Source organism: Paramisgurnus dabryanus, chromosome 6 (assembly GCF_030506205.2).
Source record: "Paramisgurnus dabryanus chromosome 6, PD_genome_1.1, whole genome shotgun sequence".
NCBI classification, from domain to species: Eukaryota; Metazoa; Chordata; class Actinopteri; order Cypriniformes; family Cobitidae; genus Paramisgurnus; species Paramisgurnus dabryanus.
In genome coordinates, this window is record NC_133342.1 from 22,258,006 (window position 1) to 22,279,047 (window position 21,042).

Below are 21,042 nucleotides of genomic sequence, written 5' to 3' on the forward strand. Positions count from 1 at the left end.
TTTGATTGTGCATTCCAATTAATATCAATCACGCTTCAGTTGGTTTGTTTTGATTTAAGCCTTCATAACTAAAAAAATACAGCTAAGTTGCACAATAAAACACAATACAACGTGACAACATAATAATAAACATGTTTTGACAAAAATGTAAATTTATCTCAATAAAAAAGTGTTACTTGTCACAGTAATTTCTTCATGTTTTAAAGCAGCTTGAATATAACTTTACACCCTTGCCTCATTAAGTACAGTATATGCAGATCTATAAATATGCAAATTAGTCCCCACCACTACTCTATGGCACAGCTCGGACCATACATATGAATATGCGAAATAGTCCCCACCTCACTCTTTTGCACCCCCTCCGACAATAGATATACATTACTCAGTATGTAAATAGATGCTACATTCAGCGGTTTTAGACACATGACTGTCAAGTTCGGTTTTACACAATGCATACGTGCGTTTTTGCAGCACTAATCTTTTAGCACTGATGTTAACAGGTTGAGCATTCACAGTGCATGTGTGAGCACATGTGTGAACATCACAGAAGCAGAGCTGAAGCAGCTGTCTATGCAGCATCCATACATAATATCTATGACTTGAAATACTGATCCATGTGTTTAAATTTATTGATGTGATTGATTACATGTTTGTGACGTTGGAAACCAATGCGATTTTAAACCGTGGGAAAGAGACTGTCTCCAGTTTTATGGTGAAAATATTTAGCAATGGTATTTAAAAATGAATTTGCACATGTCTTGTCTTAAAGCAAATTAAAAACACCACATAGACATACAGTATATAAACAACAATAAAAATCTGATTTTCCCCACTAATGTAAAATTAACCCAGATAATTCTCTAGTGTTGTAGTGTTATTACTCATCATGAATTGTTACTTCAACGCAAGTCCAGGGTAATGCAGTTGAGTATTTTTTGTCTCTCTAATTATTTGCACCATATAGATTTGCTAAGTAAGTCTTATAGATCTTCTACAGTATACTGTGTATTGGGTTTTCCTCCAAATTGGCTAGTCAGCTATGGCTGAGACAGTAAATTGTAAAAAAAAACTGTAAACTCCTTAAAAATAAAACTGCAATCAAACCTTATCGTTAAGGTTGGCAGATGGTTTTTGACAAAAACATCAGGCAATAGTTGGAACTTCAGCTCCACTTCAGTCAACACCTTTTATTGTAAACTTCATCTAGCACATCGTAAAGTTAATGTGGTAATAGAAAAGACAAATTGTTTCATGGTTATCCGTACCATGCAAAGGATGTTAAGGGAGAGATTGTTGTAAAAGGGCAATTGCATATTTAATATAACTTTTTGGTAATGTACTGTATAGTTAGATTACATTTGTTTATTTACCAGATGCTTTCTATTCATTAAATTCAACCTTTCTGCTAACAATGAAGCATCAGAGAAAAGGAGAGGTTTTTTCTAAAAACAATATATTGTTAGCAGTGTTAAACACCGGAAACTTTTTGGATGAGATGTGTCTTCATTTGATTTTTAAAGGTTTTGGTGGCCACAGTATACTATTTGGATATACTGTAGTGTGGTCTTACGTCATCTCACCCACATAAATGAAAACAAGCTTATGAATCATCATTAACAGCTGATGTTCAACCTACAATAACTTTCTTGTGTCTTCTAAAGGAGCCGTCCCTCAGGATTTCTCCATCCTTATGACTATAAAGCCGAAGGTGGGAGTGCAGTCCTTCCTGTTGTCAGTATATAATGAGCAGGGCATCCAGCAGCTGGGTGTGGAGGTGGGCCGCTCTCCGGTCTTCCAGTATGAGGATCAGCATGGGAAACCAGCTCCAGAGGATTACCCCCTGTTCCGTGCCATCAACCTCGCAGATGGAAAGCAAGTTGACTCTTATATATATGTTCTTGCTGTGTGTATAAATCTTTAGACTAAACCTTTAAAATTGTGTCAGTCATTTTATTAAGACATTAATCTCAATCATATATTTAATGTATTATCCACATGTAACCTGGTTTAAACACAGATTGAAAAAGCATATGAAAAATTATAAATGGAGTACGTAAGATTGTCCACTTAAGCTATGTAAACAGTTTCTTTAGAAATACACACTCTTTAATTTATTGCATAAACTCTATGGTTGTAGACACACAGATGGACTATAATCACTCTCCAGGGTGCACAGTGTTTGAAATTTACATTGATTAATTTGCATGCAGATAAAATTATTGTACAGCCACATCCGCTAAAAGTATTCAGCTACTGACACATCATTTACTCTCATGTTCTGATGAACACGACTGAAGATATTTTGAGAAATGCTTGTAACCAAACCGTTCATGAGCCCCATTCACTACTATGAAGTGAATGGGGCTCATGATTGGTTTGGCTCACTTTTTTATCAAATGGCATTTGAATATGTCTCAGTTGGTTTCGTAATTTGTTCAAGGAGATTTTTAAATGCCTTTTGAGTGGTTTATTTTTTAGCCATTTGGCTATTTAACTATTTATCTAAATCTATCAATATAACTTAAGCTGGATAATAGTGGCGTATTGTGGGTTTATTCACTTAAACCGTATGATAATCTGAGTAATCAAATTTACACTTGCATGCCAAAATGCAATCAAACATTTGTTTAGTTAGGTAAACGTATGTACTGTAATCAATATAGCAAAACAAAACATTTGTTTCAAGACAAAGAAAGAATGGCAGCTAACTTCTGTGTTTTTGATTATTCATAATAAGAATTTTTTAAGTAAGGGATAATGTAGAGGCAGCCGGTAGTTATCGGGAAATAAGCCCCGACAGTGTGATCAGGACCCGACGCGAAGCGGAGGGTCTTGTATCACACTGAAGGGGCTTATTTCCCGATAACTACCGGCTGACTCTACATTATCCCGCTTATTACACGGCTACTTGTCACATAAGAAAAAAAACTGGACATGAATATGAATTTGAAACATTTTATTGGCATATTTGTTTTAAATTAACATTTTTATCCTTCCGCGAAACTTTGCACAGATGCATAAAATGATCGTAATACCTTATTAAGATCCTCTGCTTCATACTTGTCTGTCTCCATTTTTTTCTCTTTTAGCCAGTCTTTGAGAAGTTTTAATGGCCATATCTGTATTTTTTTGTGTGTTGGCTTCGTAGCTGTCATGCTCTATTTTGTCAAGTTCAGTCTCAGTAAGCTATCTGTGTCTTGTCGTGGTTGTCGAGTGTTTGTCACAAGATGGCGCCAAACAAACAGTAATCTTTATTGGCGCGGAGCGATCTTACTCGTAAAAGTAGTACCGGCTATGCGTTATTATTTTGGAGCGGTTATTATTCGAAAAGAACGAACCTGCAAATGTCTCAACTGACCAATCAGAATCAAGCATTCCAGAGAGCCGTGTAATAATTCAGGAAAACAAATACTGTTAAACAAAAGCTCATGAAATAGTTATAATTGATTCAGCATGACAAGCAAAGCTGAGTTAAGTCTTATCAGGCAGCTATAGTCTTTCTCATTGTAAAGAACCAAACATATGTTTTAGTTATGTAAACATGGACTGGAACAGGGGTCCCCGACCTTTTTACATCGCGGACCGGTTTCAGCTTTAAAAAAAATTGCTGATCAGGGGTGGGGTTTTGGGGGTTGGGGGGTCGCTAAGTTGCTGTTCGAACAAAGTGCTTAAAATCCTCCTTCGCAAAATATGTAATGTTTAAAACGGAAGTAAAGATCAAAGAACCACGCATTAGGAAAATGAATAACAGCTTTATTTTAGTAGACATCTAAACCATAGTTTGGCGGATTGTTGTAGTTTCATTGTTTCACGAGTTTGCCTGACAATTTATTCTTAATAATTAATGGTAAACGAACTTGGCTTGCTGTTCTCGAAGGCAGCTCGAAACTCAGGTCGGGCTCGAGCTCCAAGTTCAAGAACACACTGAAAAAAGGATTCATTCAATTTACTCAATTTTTTTAATTGTAAGTGGTTGCAATCAATTTATTTAAGCTACATTTAAACAAAAGTTTTTTATTGTATTTTACTTTACTAATCTGTTTTGTGTTAATGTAGCTTAAATAAATTGATTGCAACCACTTACCTTAAAAAAACTTAGTAAATTGAATGAATAATTTTTTTCAGTGCAGAGGAAAAAAATGAGCAGTGAAGAAAGAGATGAGAAGGATGAGAGATGCCAGAATTGCGGCTGGGCGCGGAGGCACGGAGACTCCCGTTTTCCATATGATTATAATGATGATTGGCACAGGACTAAATGTTTCGGTTCCTTTCAAACCTACGTTAAAAATGTACCCATTAAAATATGGTTACTGCAGTAAAAGAGTTTATTTTCATCATGGTGCCACAATCGCTGGATCATTTTGAAGTTGTTTGTCAGTCATTTGTGATGTCCCAGAGTTGACCATCTTCACGTACTGTCATGATTTGCGAGGTACATTTTCAAAAAATTCATGAAGTTATACCTCTGCAATTCTTTGATCGATTGTGTTGTAGAAGTACGCTCAAACTCTATTGATTGATGTTATTTGAAATTGGCAATTAAAGGACAAAATACCCAATTAAGCTATTGCGTAGCTATTATACACATTTTTTCAGGATGTTCATGCGACAGTTGGTAACTTGTGCACGGTCGCTACCCAGTGGTTGGGGACCTCTGGACTGGAACATACATCAGGGTCCAAATTTCTTGAGACTGCTATTACAATAAACCTCTATTTATATATTTTCTGATTTAATCAGAAACAGTTCAAAAGAAATATACTGAATTGAGTTTTACACAAATTCTCAGTACTTGGTATTTCTATATTTCCAGGTTTAAAATAGATTTAATATGGTATCATAGTTTTAAAACAATGCATTTTGTTTTTAAACTAAACACATCACAAGATTAATGGGATCTTTTTTTTGACCTCTTCACAGATGGCATCGTGTTGCTATTAGCATAGAGAAGAAGACCGTCACCATGATTGTGGACTGCAAAAAGAAAATCACTAAGCCACTCAGCAGAAGTGACCACGCAATCATTAATACCAATGGCATCACTGTCTTCGGCACCAGAATCCTGGACGAGAATGTTTTTGAGGCAAGCCCATCAAATTTACTATAAATGTTCTGACAGATACTAATGGTAGACCAATATGGATGATCAGATGCTGATATAAAAACTAGACATCAGGGCCCCATAACCAATATCAGATTTTAGTGACAGTTTTTTTTTTTAAATTGGCCATCTACAATCACTACAGTAGGTTATTCAGATTAGCAAACACGGTTAGCAGTTCATGCTGATAATCTCATATTGGCCACCAATATATCTGTCACTAGTAAATACAATCTTTTCCAGCCAAGGATAGTCTTTTCCTGTTGCATTCTGCATGTTTCTTTAAAGGTGACTCAGTATCATTAACAATTGCTGACATGAAAAAATCTAGATTTTAAAAGGATACAAGATAAGGAGCAGGCACGTGCACACATAGACATCAAAGGGGGCTTGAGCACCTGCCCTTTTTATTCCTGGAGAGAAAGTGCCCTTTTTTTCTGGGGTGATTAAAAAAAATATATATATATGATCTTTATTCATATAACAACTGATGTCTGTCTGTTTCTTGTGTTTTTTACTTGTTGCTTATTTAATTTAACATTAATTTATTCAGAAATCATTTAAATGAGATTTAAACTCTTATATAAAGAAAAATACCGCTATTTGTGGCACACAAACGGTTAACAGATGAGTCCCGCCTCCAAAATTCAAATCGCTAATATGATTGGCTTTACCTTTCCTTAGTCCCGCCTCTCTAACTTACTTCGCTTTATGATTGGTTTGTGTACACTCTTGCTGCATCATTCGTGCTTCAAGCGCCAAAGCTCAGCCTGCCCTGAAAGAGACGCGATCATGTGCTTGATTATGCAGGCAGCTACCGGTAAGTGTGTTAGGAAGAACGCATTCTTATATTAACAGTTTTATGCACAAAATATGGGGCACGTTGTTACACATAACGATTCAGGGATATTGTTTTCCATGGCAATCCCATATTAACCTGAAGGGTTGCAAACTTGTAACAGTGTAGTGTATGTAGTTTAAATAGACTGCTCATAAAAAAATAAAGCACAAACAATAAAATAATTGCTAACTGCAGTAGTAAGCTTTTTTTGTTTGCGTTTTTTGTAATGGCTGTTAAATAAGTATAATGTGTTATACCGGAGTGCTGGAGTAGATTGGGAAGAAATCTGATGGTTCAGTATTTTACTTGCCCAGTCGGAATTTTCACTGACATCACAAAAAAGTAAAATATAAAATACAAATAAAATAGGCCTAATCTATATTTGTTGTTTCTGACATGTTTAACCCTAATAAATATGAAACCTAAGATTAAAGGTGCCATAGGATGTGTTGTCATAATATGTTAAATTGTTCTTTGACAATTACATAGAAGGTATGTTGCTTTATTAAGTGCAAAACTTATCCAGAAACGTTTTTACATGTCTATTTACAACCCTAGAATTTGTCATTTGAATGAAATTGTCTATTTTTGCCCTATTTGAAAGGGTCATGAATAATAATGTTGAGCTCTGCTCTGATTGCTCTGCTCTGAGGCTCACATTAGTAAACAGACCTTATATTTTGAGCCCTTATCAGACAAAAATACATTTTGAGTAACAACTAATCAGCTAAACGCTAGCATATGATATAGCATTTATTGGCATGTAGCGCTAACTCAGCAGTCACAACTTTGTTTTTAGCATTTTAACAAATTTGTAATTAATGTGTAATTTAATGTTTTCAAAACATGCACATTGTGTAATGGCTTCCTTTGCTGCTCTATAAACCTAGACTACTAAGGAGACCATGGTGTCTGTGTGAACAACTGATTATTTTGTAGACATCTTTTGAAAATTAAACAATTGCGTGAGTTTGAGGAAGATTAAATTAATTAACTTTTTTAATATTTTTTTTTAAAAAGGAAGTCAGAATTGCGTTAATATATATATACTTTTTTATACATAATTATGAGAAGTGCCCTTTATTTCACTTGAGCCCCTGCCCCTCAAAATGTCTGTGCACGTCCCTGATAAGGAGTGCTTGCTTTAATTTGGTCTCAAGGAATATGTCAACAATGTGAATATCCTTTGATTCAGTATGACAGATTGGCTTGGGATAATGCCTTACATTTCATAACTTTATCAGCTATAAGTAGAGTAAAGGACCTGCATATTTTGGAAGAGCTGTTGAGTCTAATAGCAATATAGCTTATAAAAAGTAACCAGAGTAAAAGTTACTGCTTCTGAAAAGTAAACAGTTTTGAGAATGTATACTCTAAACATCCACGTGAAGCTATAGCATTGTTATATAATGATACTATAACGTAACATACCACACAAGTTAATAAAACCTGACGTATCTCATTCACAAATTTCTCTGTGCTGTTTTAAGTAAGGGCAGCCGTCTTATGTAATGTCGCATGTGAGATTTCTGCAGAGTTTGTCTTTGATGTAAGCTGAAGGAATGTTGTCTAATAAAAACAGCATGCTAAGTTTTAGCCTCCAGGTTAGAGATGCCGTAGAGCAGAGGACTGTTTTAAAATTCCCATTTCTTCCCCTTCTCTGCTTGTCACAATAAAGAGTCAAAGGATTTTGATGAGCCAGCTAAATATACAGCCTCACAACTAAATCTGCCATTGCTTGATTGCACATTGATAAACACAATTAGAGACTTTCATACCTCATGTGATTATGATGGAAGCACTGGTGTGTCAAAAGCTTTGGTGTAGGTTTTAACGTTGTGAATTAAAAGTTTTATGCATGTAAAGCCTGAAATAAAGGTGCAAAAGCTGTCACTGGGGCATAACTTTTCAAAAAGTATGCATTTATTCCTCAAAGGGACATTGGTACCTCACAAGTATGATGCATAAGGACGAAATAGGCTACTATTGTTATCTCTATATGCCTTTGGTAGAAAATCATGCATTGTTCTGTTAAACATGTTTAAGTTTCTAGATGTCATTCTGGTTGATTGACTGGCAGAGATGATTTTAAAGTTTAGGCTGTTTCTGCATTTTAATTGACTAAGTTGGTCTCTATACTATACTGAATTTGAAGGCTTATACAGTATGTTGTTTCTTTTTAGTAGTGCCAGGATCAAATAATTGTATTTACTTTAAGTGTGTGTCTGAGATTCATTTTGTCATTCTTTTAGCTAACTGTATTTCCAAGTAGTGATTCAGTTTATGATTTTGCTTTAGCAATTTTCCTATTGAAAGCCACAGTCTTAAAGACGTTTCTGTAATTGTTAGTACACAATAGTTGCATTTGTTCTTGGGTCAGGATTTATAAAAATGATGGATGGCGGTGGGGGAAAATAAGCAGCGTATATACCGAGCAAAACATGCATTGACCATACACTTTTAATAAGGTGACAAATGTAAACTTTGCAGTACAGTATATGCTCATAAATTTATGTTTTTTACAGCCATTTAGACATAACAGTTACAGCCTGTTGAATTGCATTCAATCAATGGTAAAATAATTTTAGCTCTGACCACTAGCTTTCCAGAGTCTGGCAACAGTAGGCTATGTTATTAATGCAATAATGACATAATACTGTGTGTTTGCTATGAGTAAGTATGGCTTTAATTTAATGTTGCATGCTTTCCTTAGAGTGTTTGCACATGCTTATGCTGAAAAAAGTGAGTTTGAAGAATGAGACTAAAAGGTAAAAGCTTAAAACACCAACATGCAAAATGTACACTTCTATTAAATAGATCAGCGAGCAGAAGCCTAAACAGCAGAAGTGTTTCCCACCCATTGTCTTTACTTGGGCGGGCCGCCCAGGTGTATTACTGTAACAACTGCCCATGTATATCTGGCATCAAATGTAGTTTTTTTTGTTCTTCCGTGATAATGAAATGAGTTCTATGAGTTTGTTGCGCGTTTGTGTGCTCTCTTTTTATCTTTGTGTCACATTGCATCCTTCCATGTTTCTGAACTTGAGCCAAGTTGTATGCATTAGAGGTCTTCACGGAGGACCCGGGACCTGAACGGTTCTGGGTCCATATTTTAAATGATCAGTAGGATCCCAGAGTCAGTCCCAGTTTAATTGCTTAATGTTTGTTTAACATTGTGCATAAAACTAGAGATGGAGAACAAACACGTGCATGTGCAGTCTCAAGCGTGCCTCCGGTTTCTAGTGGCGATAACAACTGGCTCATGCTTTGAAAGTCACGATAATAATGTTATTACTGAACCGTCTTTTTATATCTAAAATTTTTGCTCAGAAAGCAGATATGGTAGCAAATAAGCAATGCTAATGTCAAGCCCACTGCACTGAATGAGCAATTAAACCTCAAATGGGCAAACCGTTCTTATTATGCAAGCTGACTCAAGATATAAAAACTGCAAAGCTGTAATATTAAGTCACCCATCACCGGGACAGCAAGTAGGTTTTTCGAATGAGAAATAATGAGTGGATTAAGCTCTTTAAATCAGCAAGAGAGGAATAGAAAGAGAAAGCAAATCTATCTCTATAGATCTGCTCTATCTAATAGAAAGTGAAGACATTTACATAAACCATTATACCATAATACACCTATTTATAATCTGTAGACCTACATTGTCTATCATTAATATGCTCTCTATATATTATTGTATTCAATAGTCTTTCTACACCTCTCACAATGTTAATAAATCCTTTCAAACACTGTGTTTTTGTTGTGCTTTGACAAACAGCGTCTGCTTTTGTTTATGCCAAAGCGAAGGCAAAGAAAATTTGGAGTGGTTGGATTTATAGACATAAATATAAATGTTCAATAAATCAAAGTATTGGGTTAGGTCACACATTACTAGTTGTTTGTCACACGTATAGTAGACAATTTTTTGTCGGTGGGTAATGATTGTCTTTCACCCGCTACCACCACCAGTATATTTTAGATCTGTTGGAAACACTGTCTTTTTTTTTCAAAAAAGTTATTTTAAAGAAGTCTTCACTTTTGGCCAAGAAAGTAGCAGGACTCAGCCCATCTGACTCCTGTGAGATTTGGCACAGATCACTTTTGCTGGCGCAAAGTCCAACATGTCACAACAATCACTCCAAATTGGTGCTCCGTTGAGAATGTGTGTTACATTTTGTGGAGATGGAAAAAATCAAGATGAATAACCCTGATTAAGTGCAGAACACTTTCTTTATGAATCATACTGGCTGTTTCATTCTGGTTTAAGAAATATGATCATTTGTTTGTATAAATCAATGTTTTTTATGTCAGAAAATAATCGTATAGGTGAAATTTTTCGGCGTCCACGGCACCCACTTACAGATCAACTACAGTTTTGTACGCCAGTTTGTATGCTATAAAACACTTTTAACCCTTTTCTCATTGTTTTTAAAGGTTGCATAACTTTAAAGCTACAAGTAATGCCTATAGAGTTAACTGGCATTAAGCAAATACAAATATGGGAATAGGCTCATTAAATTTTTTTGTGACCAAATCATAGAATTTTTTTAATTCCTTTCTACCTATTTTTGACAAGTAATCAGTTTTATTGACACTACAAAGCAGCTTTTTTATAAGGGGGTTTGTATGCAATGTAAATAAAGTTTACAGCAGTGCTCCTCATATCATGGTCATGATAAATGATTTTCAATCTATAAGTCAAACTAACATGGAAGGCCAATAACTTCTTGACATGGACACTTCATTTTTGTAATGTGGATAAAAAGAAGAGTGAAATCGCTCACACTAAGAATATCTCCCACGTCTCTTAAGTCTTGTCGACACTCAACTAGTTTCTCCCAGGGGCACATCATGTCTTAATTCCTTTTGGTAGTCATTGCTCAATTGGAAAAAGATTTTTCACAACTTTGTCACATCGCTGTATACGCCCTTAACGCATTTCCAACGATCACACTCTCATGTTGCCAGCATTTGTCAACTCTCATTGAATATAAATGACTTCTGGTTGCTTTGGTGCAGTGTGTGAAGCCTTCCTTCTGGCTGATGAAAACTATGTAGCTCATGATGGAGCATCTGTGTTTCCAGCTTTTGCAGATAGTATAAGCAGGTGTGAACCTGGAACTAGCCACTGAGGGGAAAATATGATCAGTGTGTACTTGGACAAAGACTTGTGGTTGTTTAAGAGATATTGTCCAGCTTAGTCTTTGTAAGGAAAGTCATATGAAGTACACCTTGAAATGTTTGTTTTTCTCTCTCGATAAGAAATAACAGTAAGCTGATACCTGTCAAAATTGTCTAGATTTTATTTATATATGGAAAGATAATTGTTTATTTTAGTTAGTGCTGATTTGATGCTGGTCTAGCTGGTGGACTTACAAAAGAAAGATTTTCAAGAAATGCTGGTTTGTGAGGAAGTTTTGTTGGTTAAGTTACAATAGTTAAAAAGCTTTTGGTCCGAGTACAGAGTACTTGCATACTTGTGTTTTAAATAGAGCATCTATCTTTGCTGACTTGATATCCAACTATTCAGAAATTGTTGTGTATACCTGTGCCCCAGGGTGATTACGTCCCTTCCCCTCGCTTTACATTCTGGACATTCAGGACCAACGGATCATCCAGTAAGCTTTAGTTTTCCCAAAGATGTTACATTGCATTCTCATTTTAGCTCTCTCTGTACCCTCTACTCTCGCCAACTGGTCTGTTCCTCTGTCCCGTTCACTGCTGGGAAACATAATTTACTGTTTAATAGCTCCCAGTAGAGTGATATGGTAACATTGGAGGCCTGCTTCAGGAGTCTGTAGTGGCTGCTGTTTGGAGCATTGCTATGGAATGGGTCAAGTATACTAAGGGGTTGGACGTAGTGTGTTAATGCTTAAACCATTATTTGAAGTCATCTATGATTGTTTGTGGCCTGAATGAAGGTGAGAGGGGCGGATGAATTCTTATTTCAAGTGTGCATGGAATTTGTCTGTCCTTTTTTTTTTAAATAAGCTTTTTTCCCTAGACCTTGCCGCAAAGACTGTCTGCATTTGATGAAAAATACAAAGATATGTAGTGTTTTAAACACTCAGTGTTGTCTGTTCTGCTGTCTGTGCAGTTTTTAAAGAATTTTCCATGATATTTTTCCTCTCTGCACTTTCCTCTGAATCTTTGTCCAAGCCTCCTGCTGATTTTTTATGATAAAGTGTCAGTGGGATATTCACTGACTTTAGGGCTGTGTTTAGGATTGTAGGTTGAAATGTATATTAATGTGTAAGGGAAAGTATTTGTACGTTTCAGGATTTTTCCTGGCTCAAATTGAGGCAGAGGCGGTACTGCATTACGTATATGAAGACATTTATGTGTGTAACGGTTAACTGGCTAAAAACAGCACTTACAGTATGACAAGCAACAGGCTTTAAGAGCTCTAATAATTAATAAAGAAAATGAGTTTTTGTTATATTATATAAAAAGTGCCCCGTTTAACAGCAACAAACTACAGCATAACAGTTAATGTATTACTCGTAAAACCCCCATCACCCCCTGCCCAACCCCCAAAATCTTCACATCTCCAGAATGAGAAAAGGGGCTAAAAAAATAAATTTGGACCCCACACACCCAGCCCACTCTTTCTTTGAACTGTTGCCCTCTGGCCGGCACTACAGAGCACTAAGCACCAGAACAGTTTCTTCCCCTTAGGCTATTTTGAAGAGACCCCTATTACGTTGCTACAAAGAATGTTATTTGGTGTACTGCAATGCATCCGCGTGGTTTATGGTTCAAAAAGCACATTATTACCCACATACCGTACATTATTGTAGCTCCTCTATGCCCCGTCTTTCTGAAACGCATCGATTTCTACTAAGCTCAACCTTCTGAGAAAGCACGGTGTGCTCCGATTGGCAAGCTATCTAGTGTGATGATTGACCGAATAGCTCAAGTGTGTTCTGGAAATGTGACGCTCCTTACCATATTCAAAAGATCAGCTCCCACGGCAATAGTGAAAGAAGAAAATCTTTACCTAATCAAACAAGCCCAAATCTAGAAAATGCAGATGACAAAGCAGATCTCGTTAATCATAAACCCTTTAGATGCGTCTGCATCAGGCACTTATTTTGACAAGACACATGATGCACATAGGATCACTCGACGCGCAGAACACATATTTTGAAATTACGAACCACACACATCACAGGCTACACATACATGTTGTGACGAACTTTGCATCAAGCGCCCTCGAAAATGAAGTCACCAGCCGCCACTGGTAAGGATACTAAGACATAAAACCATGCCTGCATTTGGAATTGTTGAAATGATAAACAACAAGTGCTGCTCTACACTGCTCAAAACTCGTGTTTGAATCATGGTTTGAATTGTAAGTAGTAAATTCTTTAATTATAAAAACATAGGCTACTTACAGGGCGGAATTATGATAATGTGCATTTAGTCCACGTCAACAGGCCTAGGAAGTAAACTGTTGCCTACAATCCTTGTGTTCAAGAAAAGAGATTTTAGTTGGAGACGATAACTTTAGATTTTGGGATTTGTAACTTTGCTGATCGTTAACATGTACTAACACACACTTACACAGTGCTCGAATTGAATCAAGTTTTATGGAGGGTCCCTATATGACATAGCAGCAAACCCCAAATGGCAATACATTACCTTTAAGCTCAAACTGATTTTGCAAAGTGGTTGATGTGAGGCTTCCCTTCATACATAGAGATCATTATTTTCAATGTTTTTGGTCACAATGTAATTACTTTTGTGGCCATGACAAAGGGGCCCCCATAAGTATAATTTTAACTGCTTATAGGAGGTCCCTAATGCCTTATGGGGGTCCCAGATCCCCCCCGCCCCCCTCAATTCGAGCACTGCACTTACCCCTTGTTCAGACAGCCAGTGATGTTATCCCTGTGTGTCGCCTGTCTCTTTCAATGAGGCGTTTCTAAATCTGCTTGTCATAAACAAATGAGTACCATCCACGCCAGTAACTGACGAGAGAAGGATGATGTGAACTCCACTGCTTTGTTCTCATTGGTAGTCGCTCCCGAAATTCACTCGACATTTGCATAAAGTTAAACTTTTCTCTACTTTCTCGCATAGCTGGACACGCCCATACGGTCGCCAACGGTTCTTTCGCTCGTGTCGGCGGAAGTCGCCCGGTTTCCATTGAAATTAATGAGATTGCGTCGCTCTGCTACTGCTGGTCGCTGGCTGTCTGAATGGGGCGTTACACACCAAAATATATTATGAAATGGAAAATATGGACTCTTTAAGCCTACACAATTAAAACACATATTATTTCCCATCTACAATCTCATAAGTGCACATTGTACATATCACCATAGTCAAGTCATACTGAAACAGAAAATCTTGTGTTGGCGATAAAATTGCTGTTGTTGTTGTTTGATTTTTTTCTTTTGTGTTCTGCAGCACATTTTCATTTTAGTTTTTTTTATTTTAGCCCAGCAGGCACAAAAATGCTTCAGATGGCAATGGCAATTACAAGACGAGTAGATGCCCTCAACCTTCATAGATTGAAAAGATTAAGGGCATACTTTCTAATTCACTTCTTAAAAAAACAGTTGTATGTTTTGTTATTAACCTTTTTGGCCTGAATTGTCTTTAGGGGGCGGCACAGTGGCTCAGTGGCCTCACAGCAAGAAGGTTCCCGGTTCGTGCCCCGGCTAGGGCAGGTGGCCTTTCTGTGTGGAGTTTCTGCATGTTCTCCCTGTGTCAGCTTGGGTTTACTCCGGGTACTCCGGTTTCCTCCCACAGGCCAAAAACATGCAAGTTGGGGAAATTGGAGATACCAAATTGTCCCTCCCCCAAATTGTGTATAATTCAACTTGTCTGAATAAAACTTGTGTATGGATTACCTGGTTCTCGCCATGAATATAGCCGTAGATGCTGGAATGGCGTTAAGAAATAAAGGAGGAAGAAGAAGAATTGTCTTTAGTTCCTGCCTGTTCCCATTGTTTCTTATGCACTAGCTAAAGACACAGAAGAGCATTATGGGGCAGTTTCCCAGACAAGGTTTAAGATGTGTCCCAGACTAACTTAAATGTTTGTGTTGTCTTGACCGAAAACAGCTTGCTCTGACATATCTTAAAATATATCAGTGCGAGTGTGTTGTAAGACAAGGCAACCCAATGGATGCTGAACTATTCAATGTGGATATCTCTTCTTCCTACCACCAATGTTCAGTCCAGATCCACAATAGTAAATAAGCTAAGGTCTCAGTAGTAACAAAGATGCCAAACACTTGAATAACATCTCAAATTTGATGATTAAAAAGTCACTGGATAGGAAAGTAGTGTGTTTAGAGAGATAACAGTAGCAGTCCAGAGCTTTATTGATTTTAATTTTAACTAGGTAAGGTGTGTGTTTGATTGCTGTGTCTGAAGTGTTTAAATTGATTCACTACAACTACGTTCACATGGTTAGCAGTATGGATCTGTAGAGATAAATACAGGTATTCTCAAATTCACCTGTATAACAGGAGTGGATATTGTCTGTGCAGTCAGGTAAACCAATCAGCTTTGTAAAGTGTTTTTAAAGAAAAAACATTTTAATCTAAACTGGTATTTTGGGACACTCCTTCTGTTTTCATTCTCCAAAGTATTTGGTCAAAAGCTCTCTGGTTTCATTTATTTTCTTGGTCCTCCACCCAGACATTTGACCAGGAGTCAATTCAACTCCTTCACTGGAGTTTTATCTCAATTCTCTGACTTCTATTTTTTTTAAGTTTGTTACTTGAAAGAGTTTGATAGCCCTTACATTTGTGCTTGACACTATTGTATATTAGTAAAGATGAAAACACATACAGTAAAAAGTCTTATACCAGTAATGTAACAGACAACTTGTTGAGTGTTTTTCGGTTTCACAATGGTGTTAGCAACCACAAGATCATAGTTTTGATTTCCATCTTCATAACCAGTATGTGATTTTTTTTTACAAATTGATCAGCAACGACATTCAACACTAAAGACAGAACTGATAACCATGTCGTGCTGTAGTGTGTTCATATGCTGTAGTTTCAGCCAACCCCCATTTAATGCTTATCAATGTGTGTTAGTGCCCAAATGTAAGATGCTTGTTGTTCAGAGGGTTGTCAGAGCTCTTAAATGTGTACATGGATTTATTGGTCATGCTTGCAGGAAGCATCTTTTTGGTACCAGAAAATGTCTTCCAGTGCTTTAAGCTCCTACAGATGTAATTTAATGCAGTCTGCATGCTAGCAGTCCTCCCCTGGCCACCCTGCTTGACTCGAATTTCACACATCAATCAAAACCAAGAAGGAATGATTTTGGTGTTTATTTACCTCGGCTCCTCTCTAAAATATTTATCAGTTCACAATCCATTATGTCTGGGTTTGCATATCCAAGTCAGCACAGGACAGCTGAGGTATTCTGCGGTCACTGCAGCAGTAGTTTACATACCCGGCTTGGTTTTGTACAGGACTGTTTGGACTTTGTATCGAAGTGGGAGCAGAGGTCTTATTTCCTTTTCCAGAATTTTCATGCAAAACAGACTCGGATATTTCACTTAAGCATGGGTGCTGATAGCATTTCTCATTTGTTAGAGCAGGGATGGGTCGCGCAGTGGGACTCAAGGTGGAGCACAGTAGTGCTTTTTGAATGAGATACTCCATAGTTTAATATCGTATGCCCATGTTGCACTTAAAGAAATGCTTTTGCTCTTCCTTGTTTTTTCAGCTGAAAAATGTGTCTGCCTTCTTCCTGTCTGTGAACGGATTTTGAAAGGCTGGGAATGCGGCTCACAGGAGCTCAAGGGTTTTAGCACTCAGTTCCCCGCGCCTGCTTTTGATGCTATCGCCCATAGGTCTCAATGGCACATGGACACATGCTTATTTAATTTAGCGCAATATTACAAGCTTCCTCTTTTTCTTTGTGGTGATGCATCTGTTTATTGTTATATAGGGGATTGAAAATGAAGTTGTTGTGTTTGTTTATTTATGGTTTTACAAAGATTTTCTTTTAGTTATTGAATAAAAAAGATGTTTGTTCAATTTCTACATCGGATACTTTTATCCAGGAAAGCCCATAAATGGCTAAAGCTAAATCTGATCGCCACAGGAAGTTGATTTTGTGTTCCATGTAAATGCCTTAAAGGGATAGTTCACTGAAAATGAAAATTCATTCTTCATTTACTTACCCTCAAGTTGTTCCAAACCTGTATATATAACTTTGTTTTGCTGAACACAAAGGAAGATATATTGAATAGTGTTTGTAACCAAAAAGAGTAAAGGCATCATTGACTTTGTAGAAAAAATAACACTTTGGAAGTAAATGATGCCCCTGATCTGTATGATTACAAGCATTCTTCCTTTGTGTTTAGCAGAACAAAGTAATTTATACAAGTGTGGAACAACTTAAGGGTGAGTAAGGGGGTGTGCACACCAAAGCTTTAAATTCAGCTGAAAATGCCAGGCGGACGCTGAATGCCAGCTTTTTTCAGCCGAATGCCAGCTTTTTCTCAGCCGAATGCCAGCTTTTTTCAGCTGAGCTTCCATTGGAAACAACTTAAAATATACACTGGCTGCCAGCGTAAAAGCTTTGGTGTGCACGATACCTAAATGAAGGATTGGTGACCTATCCTGGCTATTTTGCAGTTTCGTCCATATGCAATTGTCTCCGTGTGCATACTGTAAGATAAATGTCACAAATGGAAGTAAGCATAAAGTAAAGCATAAAAGTCTGCTCTCGATTCATGCAGTTGGCAGAGAAACTGTGAAAACAAATGCTTATGTAACATTTACAGGTTCTGCAGATGAGAAGGTATACAGTGGAGTTTAGACAAATTTTTCACCAGCTTTTTGAATGACGTGCTTTAGATGGTTTCAGCAGTAACAACATAAGCAACACGTAGATTACCAAACATTTGTTATTTTCGACGAGGTATCTGTTGAAAAGTTCAGTTTAGCAACTAGTCAGACTATTGAAAAAACGGAAACCGGAAGTAAAGTTCGGAACAGACGCGTATTGTGTCACCGCACGTGCGTCCGATGAAACCCTCTATAGGCTTTGACGTCACTGCTTGCGAGAAACCTTACAAATCTGCAAATATCATGCACTATGCGTGTAAACGCATGTAAACGGGTTTGTAGAATAAGCTCATTTTTTATATGTATGTGAACGCATATCTGTGTATATAAATGCATTTACTGTTTAACGAAAGTTTACTTTCATTTGAATGACTGTCAGAGAAAAATGGTGTTTCCAACTTTATTTATTGTGTAATGCTGAAAGATCAGCAAAGATACAAAGCTCAAATGTAAAATATGTGAAAAAAAAATGAAATGCAAAACTATTCTAGTACACCAAAAACATCAAAACTTCACGCTAAGGCATACAGTAAATAAAATGGCATAACTTGTCTGCGCTAAACAGCCAAAAAAACAGATAGTTTGCAGTGTCGTTTGAAAGCATTAGTGACACCGGACGTTTTAAAGTATACAGAACATTTGTGATAAATGTCTGTTATGTCGTGTTTTTTTAGGGTGACATCCAGCAGTTCCTTTTGGTTGCAGACCCTCGTGCAGCCTACGACTACTGTGAGCACTACAGCCCTGACTGCGAAACCCCTCACCAGAACAAACCACAGGCCCAGGAACCTGAGGAGGAGGTCAGTATGTAGCTGGATTTGTCTGAGACAGGCATGTGTAAATATGATAAATGTGTGTCTGATGATATGTTGATGGATTGTACACTGGCTATACTCTCAGTCTCTTTCTGGAACCTTTTTAGTTCAGGTCCCAAAAATGATATATATCAAAATGATAAATCAGCATTAAGAACTAAGTTCAATGTTGTTGTGGAAAAAGGTCTGAGGATCTGTCTGTATTTAATTTATTGTGATTTAAGTGTTTTTCAACATTGTCTACTCAGTAAGAGAAAGGAAGTCTTGCTTTACTCACAAAACATAACAAAACCATTTTTTTACGTAGGAATTAATTTATTTGAGTTTTTACTAATCAAAATCTTTTTTCTTTTAATCTTTTTTTCAAGTGTTTATCCAACTATTTGCTTAAGGGTTCCCTGAGGGGTTCCTCCTAGTCTGAAATCATTGATCTGGAATGATTAAACTCTCCTGTTTTTCTTTAATTGAAATATTGCGTGGTTTGTCTGGATTTTGATATTTAGTTTTTCAGCATGTCACTTTTCCAATAATATTTAACGGAATAACTAGTGAGCTCACAGTGGAAACTATTTCCCCCTTCACAGAGTCTTGATCCCACTTTTGAGTGGCGTGGAAATATATTCTTGTATAATGACTCCTGCATGCTTGTTGAGCAAAACCTAACTTCTCCTTCCATAGTTCTGGAATACCTGGAAAAGTGAAGTTATGCTTCTCAGCTGTTAAAGAACTCCTGATTATAACATGAGGATAAATCACCATAACTACTGTAGAGGGATTGAGAACTATACTACAACAGGGAGATGGAAAATGTAGCTTTATCACATATTGTTGAAGAAGATGCCAGAACAAAGCCAAAGGACAAATTAGTGAATTTTATAAAAAATTAATTGCATATGTTCTCACCTATTTAAATTTTACATTTACATTTCTAGTTTTACAATGCAATTTAACATCTAGATCTATTTGTTAGCACGGAGCATTGGAAATATGCCTATTCTCTTCCTCTGTAGCTCCCCTGCACCGTACCAAATGCTTAAAGACACGTGTGGGAAATGGGGACGCATTTTTAATGGCCCAGGACGATATTTATGCCTTTCATCCAGCTCGTTGCCCACAGCCATGGCAGGCTCTGAGCTTGGCAAGACCTTTTAATGGCGTAAACTGACTCACAGCTGGATGGTTCTTCCCTTTCGCTTCTTTTCTGCAGCCAGTGGAATGCCGCCAGTCCACTGAGCCTTACTTCTTTTTTTCACTGTTATTTTTTATGAGCTCAGCTGCTGCATTGGGATTTACATTCATCTGTCTCTGATGGACAAAGGCATATCGCAGTATGCCTGTTAACTTAATCTGCTTTGCCTCACCTTGGGCTTGTGCACTTTATTAGAGTCAAACAGAATCTGAAATTTAAGTTGTATGATTGCTTGTTTAACAAAAGCTCTTTGTTTAAATTGGGAAATTTACTGTTATTTAGACACATTAAAAATGACTTATACTGATACTGATACTTATTAAAAATTTTACTATAAGTAGTTTGGATTGTTGGTGTTTATTCAACAATTGTTTACACTTTTAAACAAGCATAATTAGTCTATTACTTTTATTAAACAGTTCTATTATTTAATAAATTACACAAAAATGTAAATTGCAAATGACCATGCATACAATTTAATGAAACAATTGCACAGTTTATATGAAGTCACTTATCAAATCACTTTTAAAATGTAAAAGTAAATGTAATTGTTTGGCTTTAGAAGACTGGTTGCGTAATCACATCCTCTTAGGTTATCATCACACTACAGGTATATGACTGTGCCCTTAAAACATTGAATCACTTTTAAGCTCTAAATCCTGTACCATAAAATATAGTGGATAAAAACATCTGCTATATGGCAGGTTAACCTATTCAAGACATAATAACAGACATCAGTCTAAATCACTCTAAGCTGTTTGGCATTGTTTAATGATCGCCATTGTTATTTTGAGTTTATAAGCCATTGAATTAATAGTCTAGTAAGAGATAGAGAGGATTGAATTAGATGGAATACACAAAGAAAATTACTCAATAGTCTTACAATGCATTTTCCCTCTCGAATGTATTGTGATTAACTGTCATATGTTTTCCTCTAATATGCATCCTTCTTCTCTCTCAGTACAATCCAGAATACACCGATTATAATGAGTTCTACGAGTACACAGACGAATTAACTGCAACTGATGTTCCCACTGAGAAGGTCCAAACTGATACCAAGGTAAACACCCTTGCTCATTTATACGGACCAGATGCGTGTCAATCACTGAGATTTTCTTCAGCCCGACCACCATGTGTTATCTCTTTAGACTTATTAGTCTGTCCTGTTGACCTCTGTTGCTCTCCCCGAGTACATAAATGTCATGATTGTACAATAATAACTTACCCATGACAAACATATGCTGTATACATATATGTGTGTGT

At 36.8% G+C, this 21,042-nt stretch overlaps 1 protein-coding gene across 1 annotated transcript in view; it reads left to right on the forward strand.

Annotated features, from left to right (window-relative positions):
* col11a1b (collagen, type XI, alpha 1b) overlaps positions 1–21,042 on the forward strand; it is an 80,535-nt gene that overhangs the window by 8,336 nt on the left and 51,157 nt on the right. Inside the window, exons 3-6 of the mRNA XM_065276094.1 lie at positions 1,662–1,872; positions 4,921–5,083; positions 18,450–18,575; positions 20,741–20,839. Coding sequence (XP_065132166.1) covers positions 1,662–1,872; positions 4,921–5,083; positions 18,450–18,575; positions 20,741–20,839 — 599 coding nt within the window. The remainder of the gene's footprint in view (positions 1–1,661; positions 1,873–4,920; positions 5,084–18,449; positions 18,576–20,740; positions 20,840–21,042) is intronic.